General features: G+C 35.4%; 1 protein-coding gene across 1 annotated transcript in view; it reads right to left on the bottom strand.

Moving 5' to 3' along the window:
- Nucleotides 1–20310, bottom strand: part of LOC149559652 (rhodanese-like domain-containing protein 4, chloroplastic) — a 79566-nt gene that overhangs the window by 29180 nt on the left and 30076 nt on the right. Inside the window, exons 2-6 of the mRNA XM_089824231.1 lie at nt 17070–17172; nt 16421–16507; nt 12342–12416; nt 12102–12176; nt 11586–11666 (exon numbers count right to left, since the gene is read on the bottom strand). Coding sequence (XP_089680357.1) covers nt 11586–11666; nt 12102–12176; nt 12342–12416; nt 16421–16507; nt 17070–17172 — 421 coding nt within the window. The remainder of the gene's footprint in view (nt 1–11585; nt 11667–12101; nt 12177–12341; nt 12417–16420; nt 16508–17069; nt 17173–20310) is intronic.

The following is a 20310-nucleotide window of genomic DNA, read 5'->3' on the forward strand; positions in this document are numbered from 1 at the left end:
TTTTGAAGAGGATATCAGATTTCAAAGAATCTATTACTCTGAAATTATCTTTTGTTGAGAAACAATTAGAGGAATGTGTCAAGGCCAAGGACACATATTCTAACTTTTTGTATTCAGGTCTTAATGCAATTAAGATTGCATCATATGCTCTATGTGCGATTCTCACATCAGCTGAGTTCACCAAGGAGAACAACATTCAAAATATTTACATGTTTACGCCACATTGGCTCAAATCATTACAAATGAAATTAACTCTCTAAGAAAACCCTACAATTTGGAGACACAATCTATACTAAAGGAACTATTCCTGTGAACCTTGGTTCACCTCTATGTTTAGCACCAATAACCACCTTAGAATGTTCTAGAAAGTGTAACTTTTCTTCTTTAGTGTCCAATGGTCCAATGGTTCATTTTGCTGCCCAAGTCAAATTTTCATTGGAACTTGAGTTTTGGTGGCACAACTTCCAAGAGCCATGTAATAATTTGACCTGAATTTTTTAGTGTTCCGGGCTGGCGAAGAACTGGAGTACAAATTTCGTCCAACAGTTGTCTTGAACCCAGTTCATTAAAGGTAGTCTGCTATAGTTATACTACTACAGAAACTGATGAAAATGTATGACAGAATGCTTATTAACTATCCAACTAACTGAGTTCTTCGTTGCAAAAAAAATTCAAGTGGATATTATAGGAAATGGAACGGCAGCAAGTGAGTATTATAAATGCATGTACAAGCCAATGTTTTCAGTATTCCTGAGCAATATACTATAACACCATAGAGATAATCCGAAACCAACTTAATCTTGAATTGCTAGGATGTAACCCTGACATTAATCCAAACATTTCACAGACTGCCTGAGGTTAAACTTACACCACTGAAATTGGGACTCAAATCTTTCAAACAGAGATGTTAATACATCACAGAGTAAATTGGACAAACAACTCATACTCAGTCAGATAAAGCAGCTACATTCAATGCAGATTGTTTCTATAAACCCAATGCCCACCATACTTAAATTAACTCCAAAACCAGAATACTGATCACAGGATGCGTTTGAATATTAAACATCCAACATGTGCTACCTGAGCCCACGGCAATCAGACTTGGGAATACAGATGCTAATTCTTTCTTGCGAGGTCACTGGTGTAAGAGCACGCAACTGAAGAAACTCTGCTATGAAAGAACAGAAAATAATAAGTCAACATACCAATTGAATGTGAAACGCGTCAGACTGGAGCCATCGAACCAGGAGGTCGCCTTAGAAAGTAGTCACGAAATGAGCACTGGCAGAACAACCCAACCCATTTGATAATAATTTGGAGAAATGGATGAACCTGTAAGATCCTCCCTGTGGCCCAAGTAACTGAAATTCCTTCACCGTGTGAGATATTAGCTCCGAACGCTATAAGTTTGGATCAACCCAACTGCGTATCACTTCTCTTTGATCAACCGGATAACTGTAGATGGTTTCTCCTTAGACGTCGAGTATATTAATACACTAGTTGAGCAGTGTTAATTTTCGTGAGTTTAACTTGCTGTAGAAAGACCCATCTTGATAGCAACGTTTTCACCATTAAACTCAGCCCTTCACGTTAACAATGACCCGCTGTTATTTAACTCCTGTAGAAAAAACTTGCAATGTGGTTACCCTGGGGTTTACCTTCAAACGATGGAAACTACCAGCTATTGACAAGGGTAATCACGCACTAGTTCTGACCCTTACTGTATTAATTCCAAAATGACAGACTGTTGAATCTTACTCCTTACTTAAACTGACCTTCTGAACTTGCCGACTTTGCCCAATATTACTTTAATGCATGAAATGGAGAAGCTGGGGTAACGTCCAACTCCTTGAAGAAACTCCAGACGTAGAGGGTTTTCGTCCTCCCAGTCATGAACCAGTCACATCTAAGCAACCAGAACTCAGTGCATATGGTTTCATATATTTCTTCTTGTGTGTCAATCCCAATGCAAGCATGTGCTTAAATAGCCTCGGAATGAGGGAGAGTACAAAGTACCAAGAATGTGGGATTAATTGACATTTTTGTCCTATAGTCACTTAAAGCTATTTATAAAGTAAATAACTTTAAAACATTAAAGTGACTTAACTCTGCATCTTTAATAAAGTCCTGGAATATATTAAATTAAATTCCCCTTTTGTGACTGGATAGCATCCTGCCTGAAGTCGATATTAATCTATCCGGATGTGGAGATAGATTAATTCTGTCGCTCAGAACTAAAATTGAGAAGGGGACATGACAAGCCATAACTCTTGACTATAATATTCCCAGTGACACACCTGAGTTTTCTCGAGGGAAAACACCCATGGGAAGCACCCTAGGCCAACATCTAAAGGAAAGTACCTGAGGGAAAGTACTTGAGGGCGGCGCCTGATGGAAACACCCAAGGGAAAGTATTAGAGGGAAATGCTTGAGGGAAAGTACATGAGGGCAATGCCTGAAGGGAGAGTAACCAAGGGCAACACCCAAGGGAAAGCTTTGACACCATAGTAGCATTCCACTCAATGTACCAAAAATAAATGCCTCGATTATCAATGTGAAAGCAAGATCCAATATACGACAATATCCTTGTTAGTCTAGCAGAAAGGGTGTTTGGTGACAAGGCCGTACAAACTGAACTAGCATATGGAATATCCTTGGCACATGGTACCAATCAAATTGTACGTATGTAAGGCATATGGTTGAAGCGGATTTATGCAAATCGTATGGTGGATGAGTGGGGAGGTCGTACAGCGGAATTAGTGTGCACGTACAATAGCATGTGAAATCAATTTGTTTGTGTGGTGCTGGAAAGTGAGATGTACGGTGAAACAAGATGATGGGAGTGTGCGGATATGAGGTACAGTTGGCTAGTCGCTTCATGTGTATGGTATTTTCTAGATGACATATATAATCAATGTCAGATCGCACTAGTATATCACTATAGAGATTCAATTACAATGATAAACACCAACAAGATGAAACACTTCATATGGATTATGCCAACATAGAGCTTTGATTCAAACAATAGTAATGCCTCACACTCACCAGATCCAAAGCCAAGGAATACAAAACTTTATAGGGGTGAGAGATGAATCTCAGTGAAACTGCATAGATCAAATAGGAAAGATCTTCCACTTCTGAAATGGCAAACAAGAACTCTTCATGGACTTCGCGGTACAAATAAAATAAACCAAGTTGCATACCAAAAACATCCTACTTGCCTGTCATAAATACTCGATCAGAGGAAAATCCCAAGGTGCACAATAAGTGCCGACACAACAATAAACACCTACAACCAAAATAAAAGATGGGACCAAGATACGCATAAACCAATCAAAACCCCAAATACAAGTAATTTTTTTTATTAATTTGGTGTAATGTTCCTAAACAAGCGAACGGACAAGTTTAGAGCTCTGGAGGTGGAGTGTATAAACTACAAGAGGATAGACTATCAAGCATGAGCAAGAGGACGAAATGTAAGTAGGAGGATGGGCTCTAGAAAAGACGATGAACTGTAAGCAGGAGCATGGATTGTGAAGCAGGAGGACGAATTATCAAGCAACAGGACAGAGCAATCTCAAGCAGTGGGATGGATTCCAAGTAGCAAGACAAAGTGTAAGCAACAGGGCAGACTTCAAGTGGTAGGACAAATCAAGCAGCAAGACAGATCAAGCAATACGACAGACTTCAAGCCACCGATAGGCCAAGCAATACAACGGATCAAGCAGCAGGATAGACAAAGCAGTAGGACAAATTGCAAGCAACAGAACAAACTACAAGTAGTAGGAGGGACTACAAGTAGCAGGATGGAGAGGGAGGTATGAAGTTGAAGTGGTATGATTGTGCAAGGGTGACTGTGCAATCTTGTTGGCATATCACAATGGAGTATAGTGCAATAGAGGACATACAGATGGGGGGAAGCTAGGTCGTACGGAGTGGTAGCTGTATGGGAAACATAAGTGCTGAGAGGTGTGCATAAAGCGGGAGTGAGTGGCCGTATGGACTATAATCATACGGGAGTGATGTGCAAGAGGCGTATGGATATGAAGAGAACTAGAACGATATTACCAAATTGATTAATGTTGCTGCTACAAACACAAATATTGATAATTAGCTTTGAATTGCCTAGTGAACACTAAATATGCATAGAACTTTGAACATAGATTAAAGTTGCAAATAATGATGGTGCTCCGACTTGCCATATCTAAGCAAAGTAATGCATAGACGGAATATGGTGACGGTTGAATCCCACTAAAACTGGAATAGCCAAGTAGGGAAGGTCTACCACTTTCGAAATGACAAACAATATTGAACTCCAATAGGAATTCATAGTACAAAGAAATAATCCAAATCGCATAACTACAACAACTAATCCAATGGAGATATATACCCCATCAGAGGAGAACTACTGAGGGAGAAACAACATGCTGACAAATCACACGAAAAATACCTACATCTACAAAAAATTAAAGATGGGCTCAAGATATAAAAAAAATCGATCGAGACCCCAAATAAAGTTATTAATTTATTTTATTTAATGACAAGGATATTATAGTCCTCCCATCCCAAAAATTGCTTGTCCTCAAGCAATTGTAAATCTAATACTAGGAAACCTTTTGTAATTAGCTTCTTCAGTTTGGATTCAAGCACTAAGTAGATCTTATCATTGTAGTAAATGATATCATCAATCACTTTGTATCTTTCATCATGTATATGGCCATCCATCAACTGACATGCAAAAGTGTTCTTGGAGTACTCAACCAACAAATAGGCTCGCAAATCATTCAAGGAATGGGGTAAGGTTCTGACTGTCATTTTTTACTTTCCATCACAGCATCGGAGTTAAATTTTGGGATCATATCATGTTTAAAAATGACCTCCATCTTCTTGATTGTGACTCCCCTCAGTCCTTTATTTGACATTCCTCTTAACAACACCTTCTTGCCATCTCTCTTGAATGAAAAGTCCATCCTCTTGAAGCTGTGGGTGTACTAATCAAGGGTCTTCATCTATTGGATGCCCAATATGTTATCAGTGTCAACCAAATCTATGACAAAGAAATCATCTGTCAAAGTATAGTTTCCCATGGAAATGTTGAGCCATGGGATCACGTGAGTACAGGGTAACAAGGTTCCTCCGAGAACTTTAACCTCAAATCCTCCATGCTCTACTACATACAAGCCCTTACTAGTGACCAATGATGAACTGATGCAGTTGAGTGTAGCGCCACTATTAATCATGACTGTGACTCGTTTTCCATGAAGTGTGCCACGAACTCTAAAGATACTACTTCCAACCATTGTAGTGAGCATAGCAATAGAACCTCCTTTTTGTATGACACCATTTACTCTCTCTTCCTGGTTAATTTCTTCACCAATTATTTTAGATACCTGTCTTTTGTCATCATTGAGAAACACCTCAATGTAATGAATCTTTCCCTTCCCAAGGCAGCGGTGACCCGGTCCCCATGGCTCCTTGGACGTGAAACAAAGCTTTTTCCTCCACAGCTCTTGCCGAGTTTCTTCATCTAGCAGAGGTTTTTTCTAAATTGGCTACTTCTCTGTGTTCTTGTGGGAAGGTGTTGGCATAGCTATGTGGGTTTTGGAGGAAGATACAATCATGTCACACACCTTAATAGCTTCATTGAGTGTGCATGGGATGAACTCTTTGATCTAGCCTCTCAAGGGCTCTCTCAGCCCATCCATGAAAAACATGATTTGACGTCTCTTAGATATGTATGTGACTAGCAATGATAGCCTTTGAAACTCTGTGACGTAATTGTCTACCTTACCTAATTGCCTTAGCAGTGCCAGATCTTAGAAGTTTAGTTCAGGATCCTTCCCATCAAAATGCTCAATGAGTCTCTTAATGAATTCAACGTAAGACGTCACTTGGTCATGACCAAGATTGACCAATCTATGGTGCCACCACTCTTGCACAACTCCTTCTAGATGGAGCATTGTGAACTTGATTGCTTCCTCTTCAGGCATCAAGTTGAGCTGAAAATAGGTGTCTACCTTTAGAACCCATGCCTATGCAGTGATGGCTCCAGATCCATCAACGATGATAAGTATACTTTTCCGATCTTTCTCCCAAGATCATCATTACAATAACCACGATTTCCCCCTCCTAAATATCTCATTCTTAGATCACCATAATCTTTGTAGGATAAATCACCTTCCATATTCGCATTCCTCCAATCTTCTCAAAGTTGTTCTTGCATTTCTTGAAAAGTGGCCTCTCTTTCTTTGCGTGGTGCTTCCATCCTTAGAAGGAAGAAGGGTATCGAAGGTTTAGAGCAAAAGGGTTGAGGGTTTGTCTTTCCTGTAACAGAGTCATCGCTATGCCCATTTGGTTCTCTTGTTGTCTTTCCCTCGGCCAATTTTTGTAATGTTTCCTACATAAGCCTTTGGGTTTCGTTGATTTGCATTTGGTTTTTGTTGAGCTCTCTTAAAAGATTCATGAGTTCTATCACTGGATCTCGTAGATCTGCCATTATACCAACAAGGTGATCTCACCTTCTCCTTCAAGTATAAACTTGCATTCACTTCCATACGCTGGTAGAATCGTTGGCTCTGATACCTATATAAGATTTCTTCTCAACTCTTATGACTTCTTAACTCATTTCCAACTTATGGCTCGGGTTTTAAATCTTCTCAAGGAATGGAGGAAAGATTCCAGGATAGTTGATGGCAAAATAGTTAATGTCAAGTAGCACACCTGACACACATCCATCTTTTATTATTCCCATATTTGACTCCCATGTGAATTTTTTTAGGAGGCGTATGCAAGTGGGAGGGATCCAAAAGATTCCAACCATGCTCGATCACCTAACAAATTACCAAGGTGGGCATATGAGCATCCAAGTCACATAAGCTTGTGGGGCCCATTCACACCATACTTAAATGATCAATATCACCATGGGTGATGTGGCAGAGAGTGCGGTCTATCTCCAGCCAACTATTCTGACATCGATTGTACTTGTATGTGAGTGTCACATCGATACCACACAATGATGTGTGGCCCATAGATTCTACAGATTTGTCTGCTCTTCATATGCGTTTTGATTATTCCTGTACTCCCTGCAATCTATGTCAACCTTCCATATTCGTTGTTATTGTCTTTCCTTAATGAGCCAATATATCTGCTAGAAAACCGTTGGAATAGATGAGAAGATCAGTCACCCACTTTCAATCTAAATTTTTGCATGGCTCCATTGTCCAACTCCTTATTGTGGGGTCAATGCTTACCATCGTGCCTTGTTGTGGATTGCTTCCTTCCTTACATGTTAGTCACTGTGTTGACTATTATGTGCTTCATTTATTCTGCTTTGCCCAATCTATGCCAATGGAAGGTCACGCCCATCTATTTTGTAATCCCATCGTATCTAACGTGTACATCCTATCCACATTCCCTAAAATCGAGTACATAGGTAGTCTGTCATGCTAACAGCTTGCTCGAAGACAATTTTATTTTTCTTATGTTTTATTCACTGATTCTTTTTAGTACTTCGAGTCTGATCTCCTTCATCTCTGCATTATCGTCTAATGACCAACACAATCTGAATACAACCATCTTCTGCATTCACGTCTGCTTATGCACATTATACAATGTATATTCTATTAATCAATCTTTCATTACATATGCAACCTTGCTTTGATAACATGTTAAGTTTGTTTGGATTGCTACTAACGTAATGGCGCTGCCTGTTCGGTATGTGTTTTCCAAATACATCAAACACTTACATTTATATTAAGAATAGGCAATGAATAGACATGTCCCTTCATGGGACATGTCTATTCGATAATCAAATAATTAATATAATAAAATATTTAGTCATATACATACGTACGTACGTACGTACGTACTGTCAGCCGACTAGATTGTCGTCAGTGTTTCTGTAGCCGACGGAGTGATTGTCGTCGGTGTTTCTATAGCCGACGGAGTGATTGTCGTCGGTGTTTCTATAGCTGACGGGATGATTGTCATCGGTGTTTCGATAGCTGACGGGGTGATTGTCGTCAGTGTTTCTATATTCTATAGCCGATGGGTAAATAGTTTGTAGCGGACATAATGTTTGTGGCCAACGGACTCCTTCGAGAAGGTTCGGCGGATAGTATTTATATCCCGTCTGGGATCATTGTAAATGATCATGAATCGATTCATCTGGGAAGCATAATGTAATGTTCTGGCATATGCGAATAATAATAAGAAGTTCTGCTATTCATATCTATTGTCTGTGCGTTGATTTCTTTACCCAGTACGGTAAACATTTGGCGCATAATGTAATGTTCTGGCATATGCGAATAATAATAAGAAGTTCTGCTATTCATATCTATTATCTGTGCGTTGATTTCTTTACCCAGTACGGTAAACATTTGGCGCCAAATGTTTACCATACTGGGTAAAGAAATCAACGCACAGATCATAGATATGAATAGCAGAACTTCTTATTATTATTCGCATATGCCAGAACATTACATTATGCTTCCCAGATGAATCGATTAATGATTATTTACAATGATCCCAGACGGGATATAAATACTATCCGCCGAACCTTCCCGAAGGAGTCCGTCGGCCACAAACATTATGTCCGCTACAAACTATTTACCCGTCGGCTACAGAATACAGAAACACTGATGACAATCACCTCGTCGACTACAGAAACACCGACGACAATCATCCCGTCGGTTACAGAAACACCGACGACAATCCAGTCGGCTGACACATACATACATACATATATATATACATCTCATATAATTATATATATGTTTATCCAACAAAAGCTATCAAACATCAATAGACCCCTATTGATCCAAATGTATGGGCTGGAAATGTCTTTTTTTGAGTGTTTTTAACAAAAACGTGTCCTTTTCATGCAAAAATCTGGGTCGTTTTAGCAAAAATGTCACTCACAAATGCATATATATTGCTCGTTTTTTACTTGTGAATGCAAAAACGTCTTCCTCAAATGTATATACATGGACGCAAATGCAAAAACGTGACTGCAAAATGCAAAAAAAGTGGATTAAAACCCAAATTTCTGAGCATTTTTAGCAAAAACGTGATTCATATAAGGCATGAAATGAAGCATTTTTGAAATCTAAAGGCAAAAACATGTCCTTCAATCGAAAATATATGGATCAAAACCTCAAAAAGACTTCTATTTGAGCCAAAACGTGATAAAAGTTGCCCCGATTCTAGGCATTTTTCACCAAAATGTGGCTCAAAAATGCAAAAACCTAAGTCATTTTTGTCTTGGATATACAAAATCATGACCCCCAAATGCATGTGTATGCATTAAAACTCAAAAAGGCCCCCCTTGTGATGATTTCAAGCCATTATATGGGCAGATCTAAACATTTTTTATGGAAAACGTGTTCTTCGAGGAAGAAAACATGAAGTATTTTGCCCTTGAATCTTCAAAAACGGGTTCTATCTTTGCCAATGCATGAAATACATGCAAAACTCATTCTCTAGGAGGGATTAAATGTTTTAAAATACATGTCTTTTTCCTTTTTCATGCCAAACACACTCTTGAGGAGTGTTTGCATGCTTTAAAATATGCATTTGGTCAAAAAAACACTCTTGGAGTGCTATTACACATTTTAAGAACATGTCATATGACTTGCCAATATAAAACGCACTCTTAGAGTGTCATTACACATTTTAAATATATGTCATATGCCCTTAAGGTGCAAAACACACTCGCATTGCATATTTTTAAAATATGAAATTGATAAGCCATTTAATGCAAAATGCACTCTAGAAGGGTGATTGCACATTGTAAAAACTTGAATATGCATTGCTCGCTCTAGAAGGTTCATTGCATATTTTAAGTTTAAAGGCATTTAGTTCAAAACCACATTCTCTAGGAGCATTTGCATATTTTACATGTGAATGAGTTAAAAGACATGTTTGCACAACTTAAGTGATCAATTACGCACATGTTTAATTGATTTTTGAAGAAATATCACTTATTGGATCATAATTAATATTTACACTACATATTTTAATATATAATGTGCAAATGTCATTCAAAAAATAATATTTATTAAGACGTTTTGAATTAAAACTCAAAAATTAAATCAAGCTATACAGTTAATATAGTCACTTAAGTGAATAATTTAAAAAAACAACTCAACATGAAAATATAACATAAAGTGCACTATAGTTACTTTAAGTGAAAAATTTAAATGATAAAGTAACTTAAAAACATAACATAAAGTGATTTTAAGTTATATTTTTCAAAAATTGAATGTCAACATTAAAATATAACATGATTTTTTAAATTATGCAGTTCCACCAGGACAGTCCACTTTTGGGGTAGTAAAATGATCATATATTTTAATTGCAACTCCGATTGAGCCCTAAGATAGATTGAATTGAGGGGAAAACCAAAAGCAATGATTTGAACAAAATCAAAAGACCAAAAGCTAACAAACACACACTCAAGAATGAGAAAAAATACATTGAAAGCTTCAAAAATCAAGCATAGGCTCAACAAACAGAAAAACTAAAAAGACTTGATGAAAGCCTTCAGTAAAAAGATTCATTATATCAATTGGAGTTGATTGGTTGATCAATGTTATCTAATTAAACAACGAACTAACTCAAAGAAATGCAAAACTAAGTTGAAAAAGTTTTGTACTACTATGGTAACAACAAAATGCAGGACAACACCAAGTATATTAGTCAAAAATGTTTAAATTACAAAATGGTTGAATTGTTAGATAGGCTGAAAGAAAGAGGTAATCAATTGGATTATCCAAAGTCCCATGCAAAACCTAAAGCCTGAAAATGAACGTTTTCCCAAGCTAAGGAGCCAAGCACCTTTTACTAGGGAAGTATATTAAGGTAGTGAGCGACCCACCTGAATCTTTTCAAAAATATTAGTATTTGCCATGAATCTTATACATTCAGATAAAACCTAAGATCAGTTTTCATTTCAGGCACATTCCTTAAACGATCCAAGCTATCAAAATTTAAAAAGCTTTATGGACTAGTGCAGATTTTTTCCCAGATGTTTGACTAATCTGGACAGACTCATTAGAAGCATTTTGCACCCTGCCAGCCTGTCTCTGCCCACACACACCCACACTATGTAATTAGATTGAATCAATCTTTGGCACAACCAAATGGAATGTCATGTGCCTCAATCATTATTAAGGGTTCTAGCCTTTCTATGAAGACATACAATTTAAACCTTCCACTTACCATTTTATTAGGTAGTAGAAGAAACCACTTTCAATATTTACAAATATCCAAGAACTAAAAGAAAAAACGAATAGTCCAAGGGGTTTAGCTTGGTTGAAGCAATGAGTTCTCATTGTGGAGACCCTGGTTCAAATCCCTAGAGGGACATCTTTGTGGACTTCTAAGTTGTGACTCTAGGTCTTCTATTGGTTGTATTTGTCTCATTGTAAAAGGTGGATTCTAAGTTGTGACTCTTGGTCTTCCAATTGTTGTTTCTAGTGTGGTTGCTCATAAGGAGCTTGAATAAGATTGTAAGTCTCATGTTGTTGCTTGAATAAGCACAAGATTGGTAAACGATTTCAATATAAAAGAAAAAACGAACTGACCTTCAGCTCATCGACAAGCTCTTTTGGTGCAACCTTTGTGTCTAAGAATTCTTGAAGCTGCTGGAGAGTTACTTTCCGGTCCTAATAACAAGCAAAAGGTTAGAGGGAAAAAAATAGCCACAACACTGTACAGATTACACAGAACAGTGATCTTAGCATTGTTAATAAGTTCATCACAATTTTGTATATAACATCTACTATTGAAAAGCATGATATCTCCACAGTCTATTAAATTTGGAGACATTTCAGATCACACTCCATAATCTAGTAACATGATCATGAGAATAAATTATGATAAAATAACACAGTATGGTCCAAAACTTTGATACAATTTCTTTTAGAAAATTGTCTATCAAAATCTGTCCAACATCTCCTATGCTCACAATCAAAATCAATTTTATAACAGAAAATTGTCATTGCAACCTTAAGATATAGATCTGTTGGTTCCATGACATTATTTACTAGATTGCTGAAATGAGAAACTTAGGAGAGCTATATAAAGGTGTCGAAACATACTTCTGCAAATAGAAGTTTTTTCAAAAATATTTGAATCAGTGCAGCTGAACCCAAAAGTTGAAGTACTGTCTCTATCTGCATAAAATATATATTATTCACTTTAGTTCTAGTTCAAAATATGAAAGAACAAAATTTGGTGGAAATAACATCTGCAATCTTAAATTTCAAAGAAATAACGAATATATCCTTATGAAAATCTTTTAATTCTAAAAACAATGAATATGGAAACAAGCATCCTACCTCTGATAATGCAGCCAGACCAACTCCTGTTGCTGCCGCCACACCTACTGTGACAGGAACAAGGCCAGATCTATCCTGTACATAAATAATATCAGGTATTAAATGCATGCTAAGATTTTATTCCACTTCTTTTGGTATTCTATAAATAACAAATGAGTGCCTGTCATCAAAAAGTTGATTAGCATTAGAAGAAAATGTTGATGAAAGCAATAGAACAAGTGTTGAAGTAATTATCTAATGTTTCTTTCCTTTTCGTAGTTAGTTTTTATATAGAATATTTATTTTCAGTCTTTTGTTTCTATATAGAAACTTTGCTTGTAATCTATGTTCAAGAAGCTTTCGTCTCCTTTGTACTCATTGAATATCAATCAATTATTATCTCACAGTATTAAAGGCCACAGTTTAGCTTTAGGAGTTCATACTTGGAATTAGATAGCAGAAGCTTTTAACAAATATTTTGCAAGGATTTGTGTAAAATCCTAGAAATTTGTAGATTTTTTTTTTTCAGTTTTTAAATAAAAAATGATGGTTTCAAAAATGAGGGATTCTTTAATTGCAAACTTTTGAAGATTTTGAAGGTTTTCATTGCATTTCAAAGTTGTTTCTACCAAGCTCAAAGGTTTTCTATCTCAAATTTACCTTTCTTGGAGCTTTTGTTTGCTGTGTTCGAGAGCTTCCATGTTTTCTCGTGGAGGGTTTTCTGATTTTATTTTCCACAAAAAATCATCATGGGTTTTTTCATTTATTTCCACAAAAAATCTTGATGCCTTTTTGGATTTTCTTTCCACAAAAAATCTTGACGTGTCTTCGGATTTTCTTTCCACGAAAAAATCATGATGGGTTTTCTTCTTTTCTTCCACGAAAAATCAAGATGAGTTTTTTTAGTTATTTCCAAAAAAATCATATATTTCTTTTCTGGGTTTTTCTTATAATGTTCTATTAAGGGTTTTTATCTCGATTTTTTCAAAAAAAGTCATGGTTTTTTTTTGGCATACATTTTTGTTTTCTTGAGGATTTTTTTGGGAAAACTTGTGGCTTTTTTTTTACTGTTTTTCCCTTAAAACAAAATGTTTTGGATGATTTTTTCACCAAATCATGGCGTTGTGTACAGAATACTTTGACATTCTTTTACAAATCATGGTTTCTTGCAGTGTTTTATGTCATACCTTGGGTTTCAAAGACAAACATTGTTCCTACAAATGTTCTAAAGTTTACTGGTTTTGTGAGTGTTGCTGCTATTAAGGATTTTAGGCAAAATTGTTATTTTCCAGAGTTGTGAAGGTTTTCTAAAGCTGATGTCAGTGCCTCTGAATAAACTTAGTCATATCCAAAAGTTCGGCAGCACTAGGGAGGGTATATATGGACAAATGGTCTGCAGATTATGCCAAGTTTTTTGTAGGGTAGTTATTAGGATGACAATTAAGGGTGGTTGTTAATTAATAATGTAATGTTTCTATAATGGTCATTCAATCAGGATTTTCCTTTTTGTAGTTAGTTTTATATAGAATGTTTCTTTTCGGTCTGTTATTTCTATTTTAGAAACTTTAATTGTAATCTTTATTCAAAAAGGATTTATCTGCTTTGTACTCATTGAATATCAATCAATTATCATTTAAATAAGGTTCGAAATGTAAAAGGCGGTTGTCAATCCAATATGAATTCTGATATAAAGGATAGATAACAATGATACAACAAGCTTGAAGAAGCATTGACAAGAGGTAGCTTGGTTTTATGAGTTTAATATATAACTTCTTTGGTCCCAAACTCCCTCTCCTAAATTAGCACCAATACCTCAAGGTAACTAGGAAATTACTTTAAAAACTTTTTCTAGTCCAGGATACATCCATGTTTGTCATCCTTTAGATTTAGTAGAGTTTAATTGGGTGAAAATGGATGGTCAGTTGTCACAGATTCATCCACCCTGATGAAACATACTTCACATGAATTTGTTAGTTGCAGATTTTGTCCTCCCAAAATAACCTTAGAAATGACTCCTTATGCCCAAGATTGAGGGCAACTAGCAACCCAGAGTTAGAGAAATCTTTACTGAATGGATTGTTTTCCTCTGAATTTTAGAGGTACAACTCCCTCTTATGATGTGATGGGATTTTCTGGAGTATGTTTTTTACCAGAAAGTGGGAGAGGTAAACTAACATCTGCACATAATGATGGCACACATTGTAATGTCCCCTCTAGGATATCTCAAGAATTTGGAAATAATTTCTTCCAATTCTTTACTTTGCTATGAATTTTAATATATGATGCTTCTTATGTAGCTAATATCAATGGGGTGGTGCTATCCTTGATTGGCCAATTAGACATATGCCAAGTGTATTGATCTTCTATATTTACACTTAGTGTTACAAAATTTCAGTTGTGTTTGATATGATTGTTTGAATGTATACAGTCTTGATACCGTCCTCTGATCTGACAATTAGACATGTTCTACAATATTATTTTATAATCACGTATAGCTACTGGATTGCTATCTTTAATGACAAACTTCTCAATCACAAAAATACTTTCTACAGAAATACTTCTCGTGCCTATATGTCAGCCTGCTTCTCAAATTTTGAATAAGATATAATATGACAGATTACTCCCTACAGCTGTGACATTGATTTTCTTTAATATGTATGCAACCAATTAATAACTGATGACAAATACTCCATGAACAGGTTTTAAATAAAATAAAGAGAAGCGTTAAGTAATCCTCCTATCTCTGAAGATGCAAAGAACAGATATAGAAGAGTCAATAACTTATTTTCCTTTCAATACAGCTACCCCGTATTTGTTGTATTGCTGTTTGAAATTTGAATGTCATTCCTATTGCTTCTGTTATACAGACGTTTGAATGCTGCCTTTGATGGCTTGGACCTGATATTGTGGGTGTTACCACGGCAAGGATGTTTCTGCTATGATGTTTGTCTCGGTATGATGTATGATGTGGAACTGGACTGTTCGTCGACTGTTGGAGCTCTTAAAGTCTTGGTCTAATGAGTACGCGAATATGCTCTGGGAATTTTATTGAATTCCAGATCTGAATAATCTTCTTCTTATCCCCTGTGCTACTTTCTTAAGATGCTAAATATATATCTTCCAAAAGCGCCGATGAATTTCTTCTCAAAAGACACGTCTCAAACCTAATCATAACATGATGCTTACTGTTTGAGTGTATATGATAATAACACCTCTTGATTATGTTAACTACTATTTTAAACCATTATTATAATCTTTACCTAGTCGGTTCCTCACAGGAAGTATTGATCGCAAATATTGATCAACTCTTATATTTGACCAAGTGCGATGATTATCCATATGCAATTGGACGTCCACATAGATATCCTTTATTGATTGTTTTACTGCATGCGTGGACGTTTTAATAGCCATCTGCGATTCGATTCAGAGGCAGAGTATTATGTAGACCACATAATGTTTCAGATTAGTATCATGATATTTTGGTTTACTTAATGATTATATAGTTAATGATGAGATGATTTATATTTGTATTCGAATCATGAGTTTGGCTATGAAATGATTACATTAAAATATTATCATATTTATTTATTTATCTCTATTATTTTTGACAAAGTATACTTTATTATTTGTCAATTTATAATATAATATTGTATTACTTTAGACATTATCATTATTATATGCTAATTTTGTTTTAGCAACATATTATTAATAGTGGGTCAAAATATATATATTTTATTTGTTATTTAGTTATTAAGATATAAATATTATTGTTACACTAATAATATATTATTATATTATATTATATCATATTATTTCTATTTATTAATCATTTAGATATTGTATTTATTATTTAAATATTGTGTCATTTAATTTATTTGACCTCTGAGATAGGGGATATCACACACGTGCAAAAGTAAACTACAGATAGGATAAACAACAGATAAGCTGACACAAACCCCTTTGAGGACATACCAAGAAAAATTAATATTCATAATGATCAATCCCACCACCCAAAGCTTGGAAAATTTTAAGACAAAACAGTTCAAAAATCATAATGAACTGAAGAAAAATAAGGATAAAGAATCAGATACACTACATACTTCAATTACACTGCCTAATGCTTCCGTGAAACCACTTAAATCAACACTGAATGCCTTTTTGGGTAGCAGCCATGGGAGTCCACTATTCTGCACCGGTATATCAACAAAGACCATATTAGATTAACCCAAATGATATAGATATATAGATATGAGAACAATTCATGGTTTAACTCACAGGCTGAAAACCTAATACAAAACAACAAAGATTTGTAAGATTTTCTAGGAAATTTAAACAAGTATGTACATTTATATTGGTGACAAAATATTCTACTTGATACAGGATTTCAGAGAAACCATCACATCTTTGTTAATCAATTAGTTTTTACCATCAATAGCATCCAGCTAGATCATAAAAACCTTGACATGTATTTTCCAAGAGGGAAGAAGAAAAGTGAAATGGAGGCACATATGAAAACCATTTATATCCATAGAGCTAGAGATTTTACATAAATAATTCATTGGCAGATACCAAGACTACATTAAAGTTGGCAATAAAGCAACTATGATCAATTGGGACAACTTTAGAAACATTCACTTTGCAAATAATCGAATCAGTTGAATTTAAATTTTGCAGTAAAATACTTTGTTAAGTGGCATACATATGAATTTCATAGAGAAAAATAGTAATAAAACAAGCATAAAAATTGACCTGCCATCCTCTTGGGCCTTCTGCCCCATCTTTAATAGCAAGTGCCGATTTAAAACCATTTTCAGCAACCAATTTAGCTACTTTTGTGGAACTTCCATCAAACCTATCTTCCAAAACAGATTCCAAGAAACATCAGCAGCAAAACATTCATTTCAAAATGCCTCCGAAGGAAGAACATTTGTATAGCTTAAGAAAATCAATTAAATGAGCAAAATCAAAATGCAGGATTCAGGTTTTTTACCAAAAATAAAACTGAAGAAGTGGTGCAATGCAATTATATGATTAGGGCTGGTTCTCAGTTCTGACATATTATGTCAATCAACAAATACTAAAATTTTGTAATGTATAGTTTAAAATTTTGAACAAATGATTTTGTTTCCAATTTAGGGCTAATTAATCCCATGAAATCACTGAAGAAATACAAGAATTTGAATCTCACCCCTCAACAATTAGAGTGACTAGTGACTACAAAGATGCATGGGGCTGCTGGATGGGAGGCTGAAATTTTGCAGCAACAGATTAAAAGTTTCAATGATATGTGGCAGGAATCAAGATTATTCTATGGAAACACCACAATAAGTTCCAGTTAATACTCCTAGAAATCTGCAGGAAATCTGAAATTTTAAATCCGTGACCATCACCTACATTTACTCAGAAAGACCTGCTAATAAAACTTAGGAAAACAACTACATGAGACCATTATATTAGTGCAACTAGGAGTAAACCTTGACAGAACCATGCATGAGTTTGCATTTCATTTGTTAACAAAATATTAATGCATGATGGAATTCTTTCCTACCTTCAATGATTTGAGAAACATTGGAGGAGATATCTTACTTAAATTAGTAAACAAATCACCTGATCCAACTGGTCATAGATATTCATGTTAGAAGAAACTACTTATCTGTTAGAACAACTGACACTTCTAAGACTTAATAAAGCATTGTCATGACTCAAAAGCAAAGCAAGAATTGCTGAAACAAAAGAAAAGAGTCTTATAACTTGGCTTTCCAATGTATTACCAAATCCATGTCCATTCATCTACTCTTGAAAAGAAACATTTAGTTAGCAAGTGTAATCAAGATAAAACAATCTATGATTTAAATTTTAATATGTTGTCACTCACTTGGGTTCCTACATTTCCACAAAGTAAGAATTAGCTAGAAATATATTGATTTCTCAGTTGGCACTCCTAAATGGTACATTTCATGCTTTAAAAGATACATACCAGAACCTAAATATCCCTCAGCAGTGTTGAGTGATCTACAATTGAGGCACTTGCCAAACCCTTCATAGGTCTGCCCTTTGCCAGAGAGTAGATTGATGTAATATTTCTAACCATTTTTTAAATTATTACTGGATATATTGATGTTGTTAAGAAGGATACTAATATTTTCTGGAACATGTTATCCTAAATGTAGAAACAAAGAAAGGTATCAAGACTCTCCCAGATCCCTTACTGAGTTTTTTTGAAAACTCACATATTTCAAAATTTCCTCGCAGGTGAACGTGAATATGACTTTGGATAGGAAGAAGCTCAGAAGATCTCTCCAAGCTGGTCACTCCACCATGTACGTCTATGAGCTGAAGGATGGCTTTGACTGGAGAAGCCACATAGATAACTTTGTCAATTTTGAAGCTACCTTGAAGAAGCTCACTAACGAAGTCAACAAGAACAAAAATGCGACTGGTCATCAAATCAGCATGCTGGCGCAAATTCAGGAGAAGAAGAATATTGTCTGGATGGAGGGCCCAAGGGGTTGGACTGCCTGGGTTGAAGATCACTCTTATATTCTGCATTACACTTTTTCTTTATCTATGAACTATACCTTGTATTTTTTATGGCTCTGTGAACTCCTGGTGTCTGAGGCTTGGCCTCACCCGGTTAACTCTTGTTTTATTTTGTATTTGATCCCTCTATAGTTAATTCAATATTTGATCCCTCTATAGTTAATTCAAAAATAAATAAAGTTTCAGATCTGATATAAATCAGTAATGTCAGATGAAATATAGTGTACTATACACTTTCAACTTCAAAATAAAATCTGGAAAACACCCACAGTTCATTTTCCATAACTATACAAGAAAAATCAAATCATACTTACACTTCATAGGAATTTACCACAATGTTGGAACTGATATATTACAGCAAGCTTCTGCAAATGAAATAAAATGTACAGTCAAACATGCAATGAAAATATGGAGATCTGTTTTGCTTCCACATCATCTCTCTTCTCAAAATCACAAGGAAAACACTAAAAAACTTTGTTACAACACACTTAACTACCAAGTTGGAGCTGATTAAAATTAATATGATGAACAGTAAACTGCTGTTATAAATAAAAAATAACAGCAATTACAACTGCTATAGAAATCTGCAACGAATCCCTGTAATGCTGGAGCTCTGTCCTTCACAAAAAACCTCAATTAACACACTGAAAATACTAGAAAAAATAAACAAGTTTTTGAAGTGCAAATGCAACTGTGAATGAGATAACTTTCAGGCAACCAAATGGAATTTGTCCTCAAATGGATGAATGAACACAAGTGCTGAAACAATTTCAACAGGGTTTTGATAGAGCAAGATTGGATGCCTAAAAAGTGAAATTTCCTAGAAATAAATAGATGAAGTTGACTCCAATTTGGAAACACAAATCCCAACACACCATTCTTGCAATAATAAATAAAATAAAATTATTTTTTATCAATTTCCCTCTAAAGATACTCACCTTCAGGACATATCCCAACTAAAATTAACAGTAACTCTTCAAACTGAATCTGCTAATAATAGACACCACATGATAGTGAAGGCTACAAATCTCCTCATAAGAAATCACACTGCTATTTGAAGATTCCAACATCGTAAATTAATATAAACTATTTGGTATTCAATTTAGCTCTTAACATCTTTAAAAAATTTGGTTTTGGGAGGATCACTGCAAATGTGTATGAAATAACAATTCAATATTGATAAATACTGAATATTGATTTGTAATTCTGAATCTGATTATTGTAGTCCCCGAACTCCAAAGGGCAGAGCATATATTGATTTTGATGTATTTCCTTGGGATCGGATCTGCATTATAAAGGATATGAATAGACATATCCATGAGCAGACATGTGTGCACAAGGTGGAAACATGCCTGTCCATGGATATGTCTCATGAAAAGGTGCTTCTTGATGCCCAATCTCTAATCAGGTTTCGACCCTTAACAACTACAAATGATTTCCTTAATAATAG

This window comes from Cupressus sempervirens, chromosome 4 (assembly GCF_028749045.1).
Source record: "Cupressus sempervirens isolate cs-2001-9-10 chromosome 4, ASM2874904v1, whole genome shotgun sequence".
In the NCBI taxonomy this organism is placed as follows: Eukaryota; Viridiplantae; Streptophyta; class Pinopsida; order Cupressales; family Cupressaceae; genus Cupressus; species Cupressus sempervirens.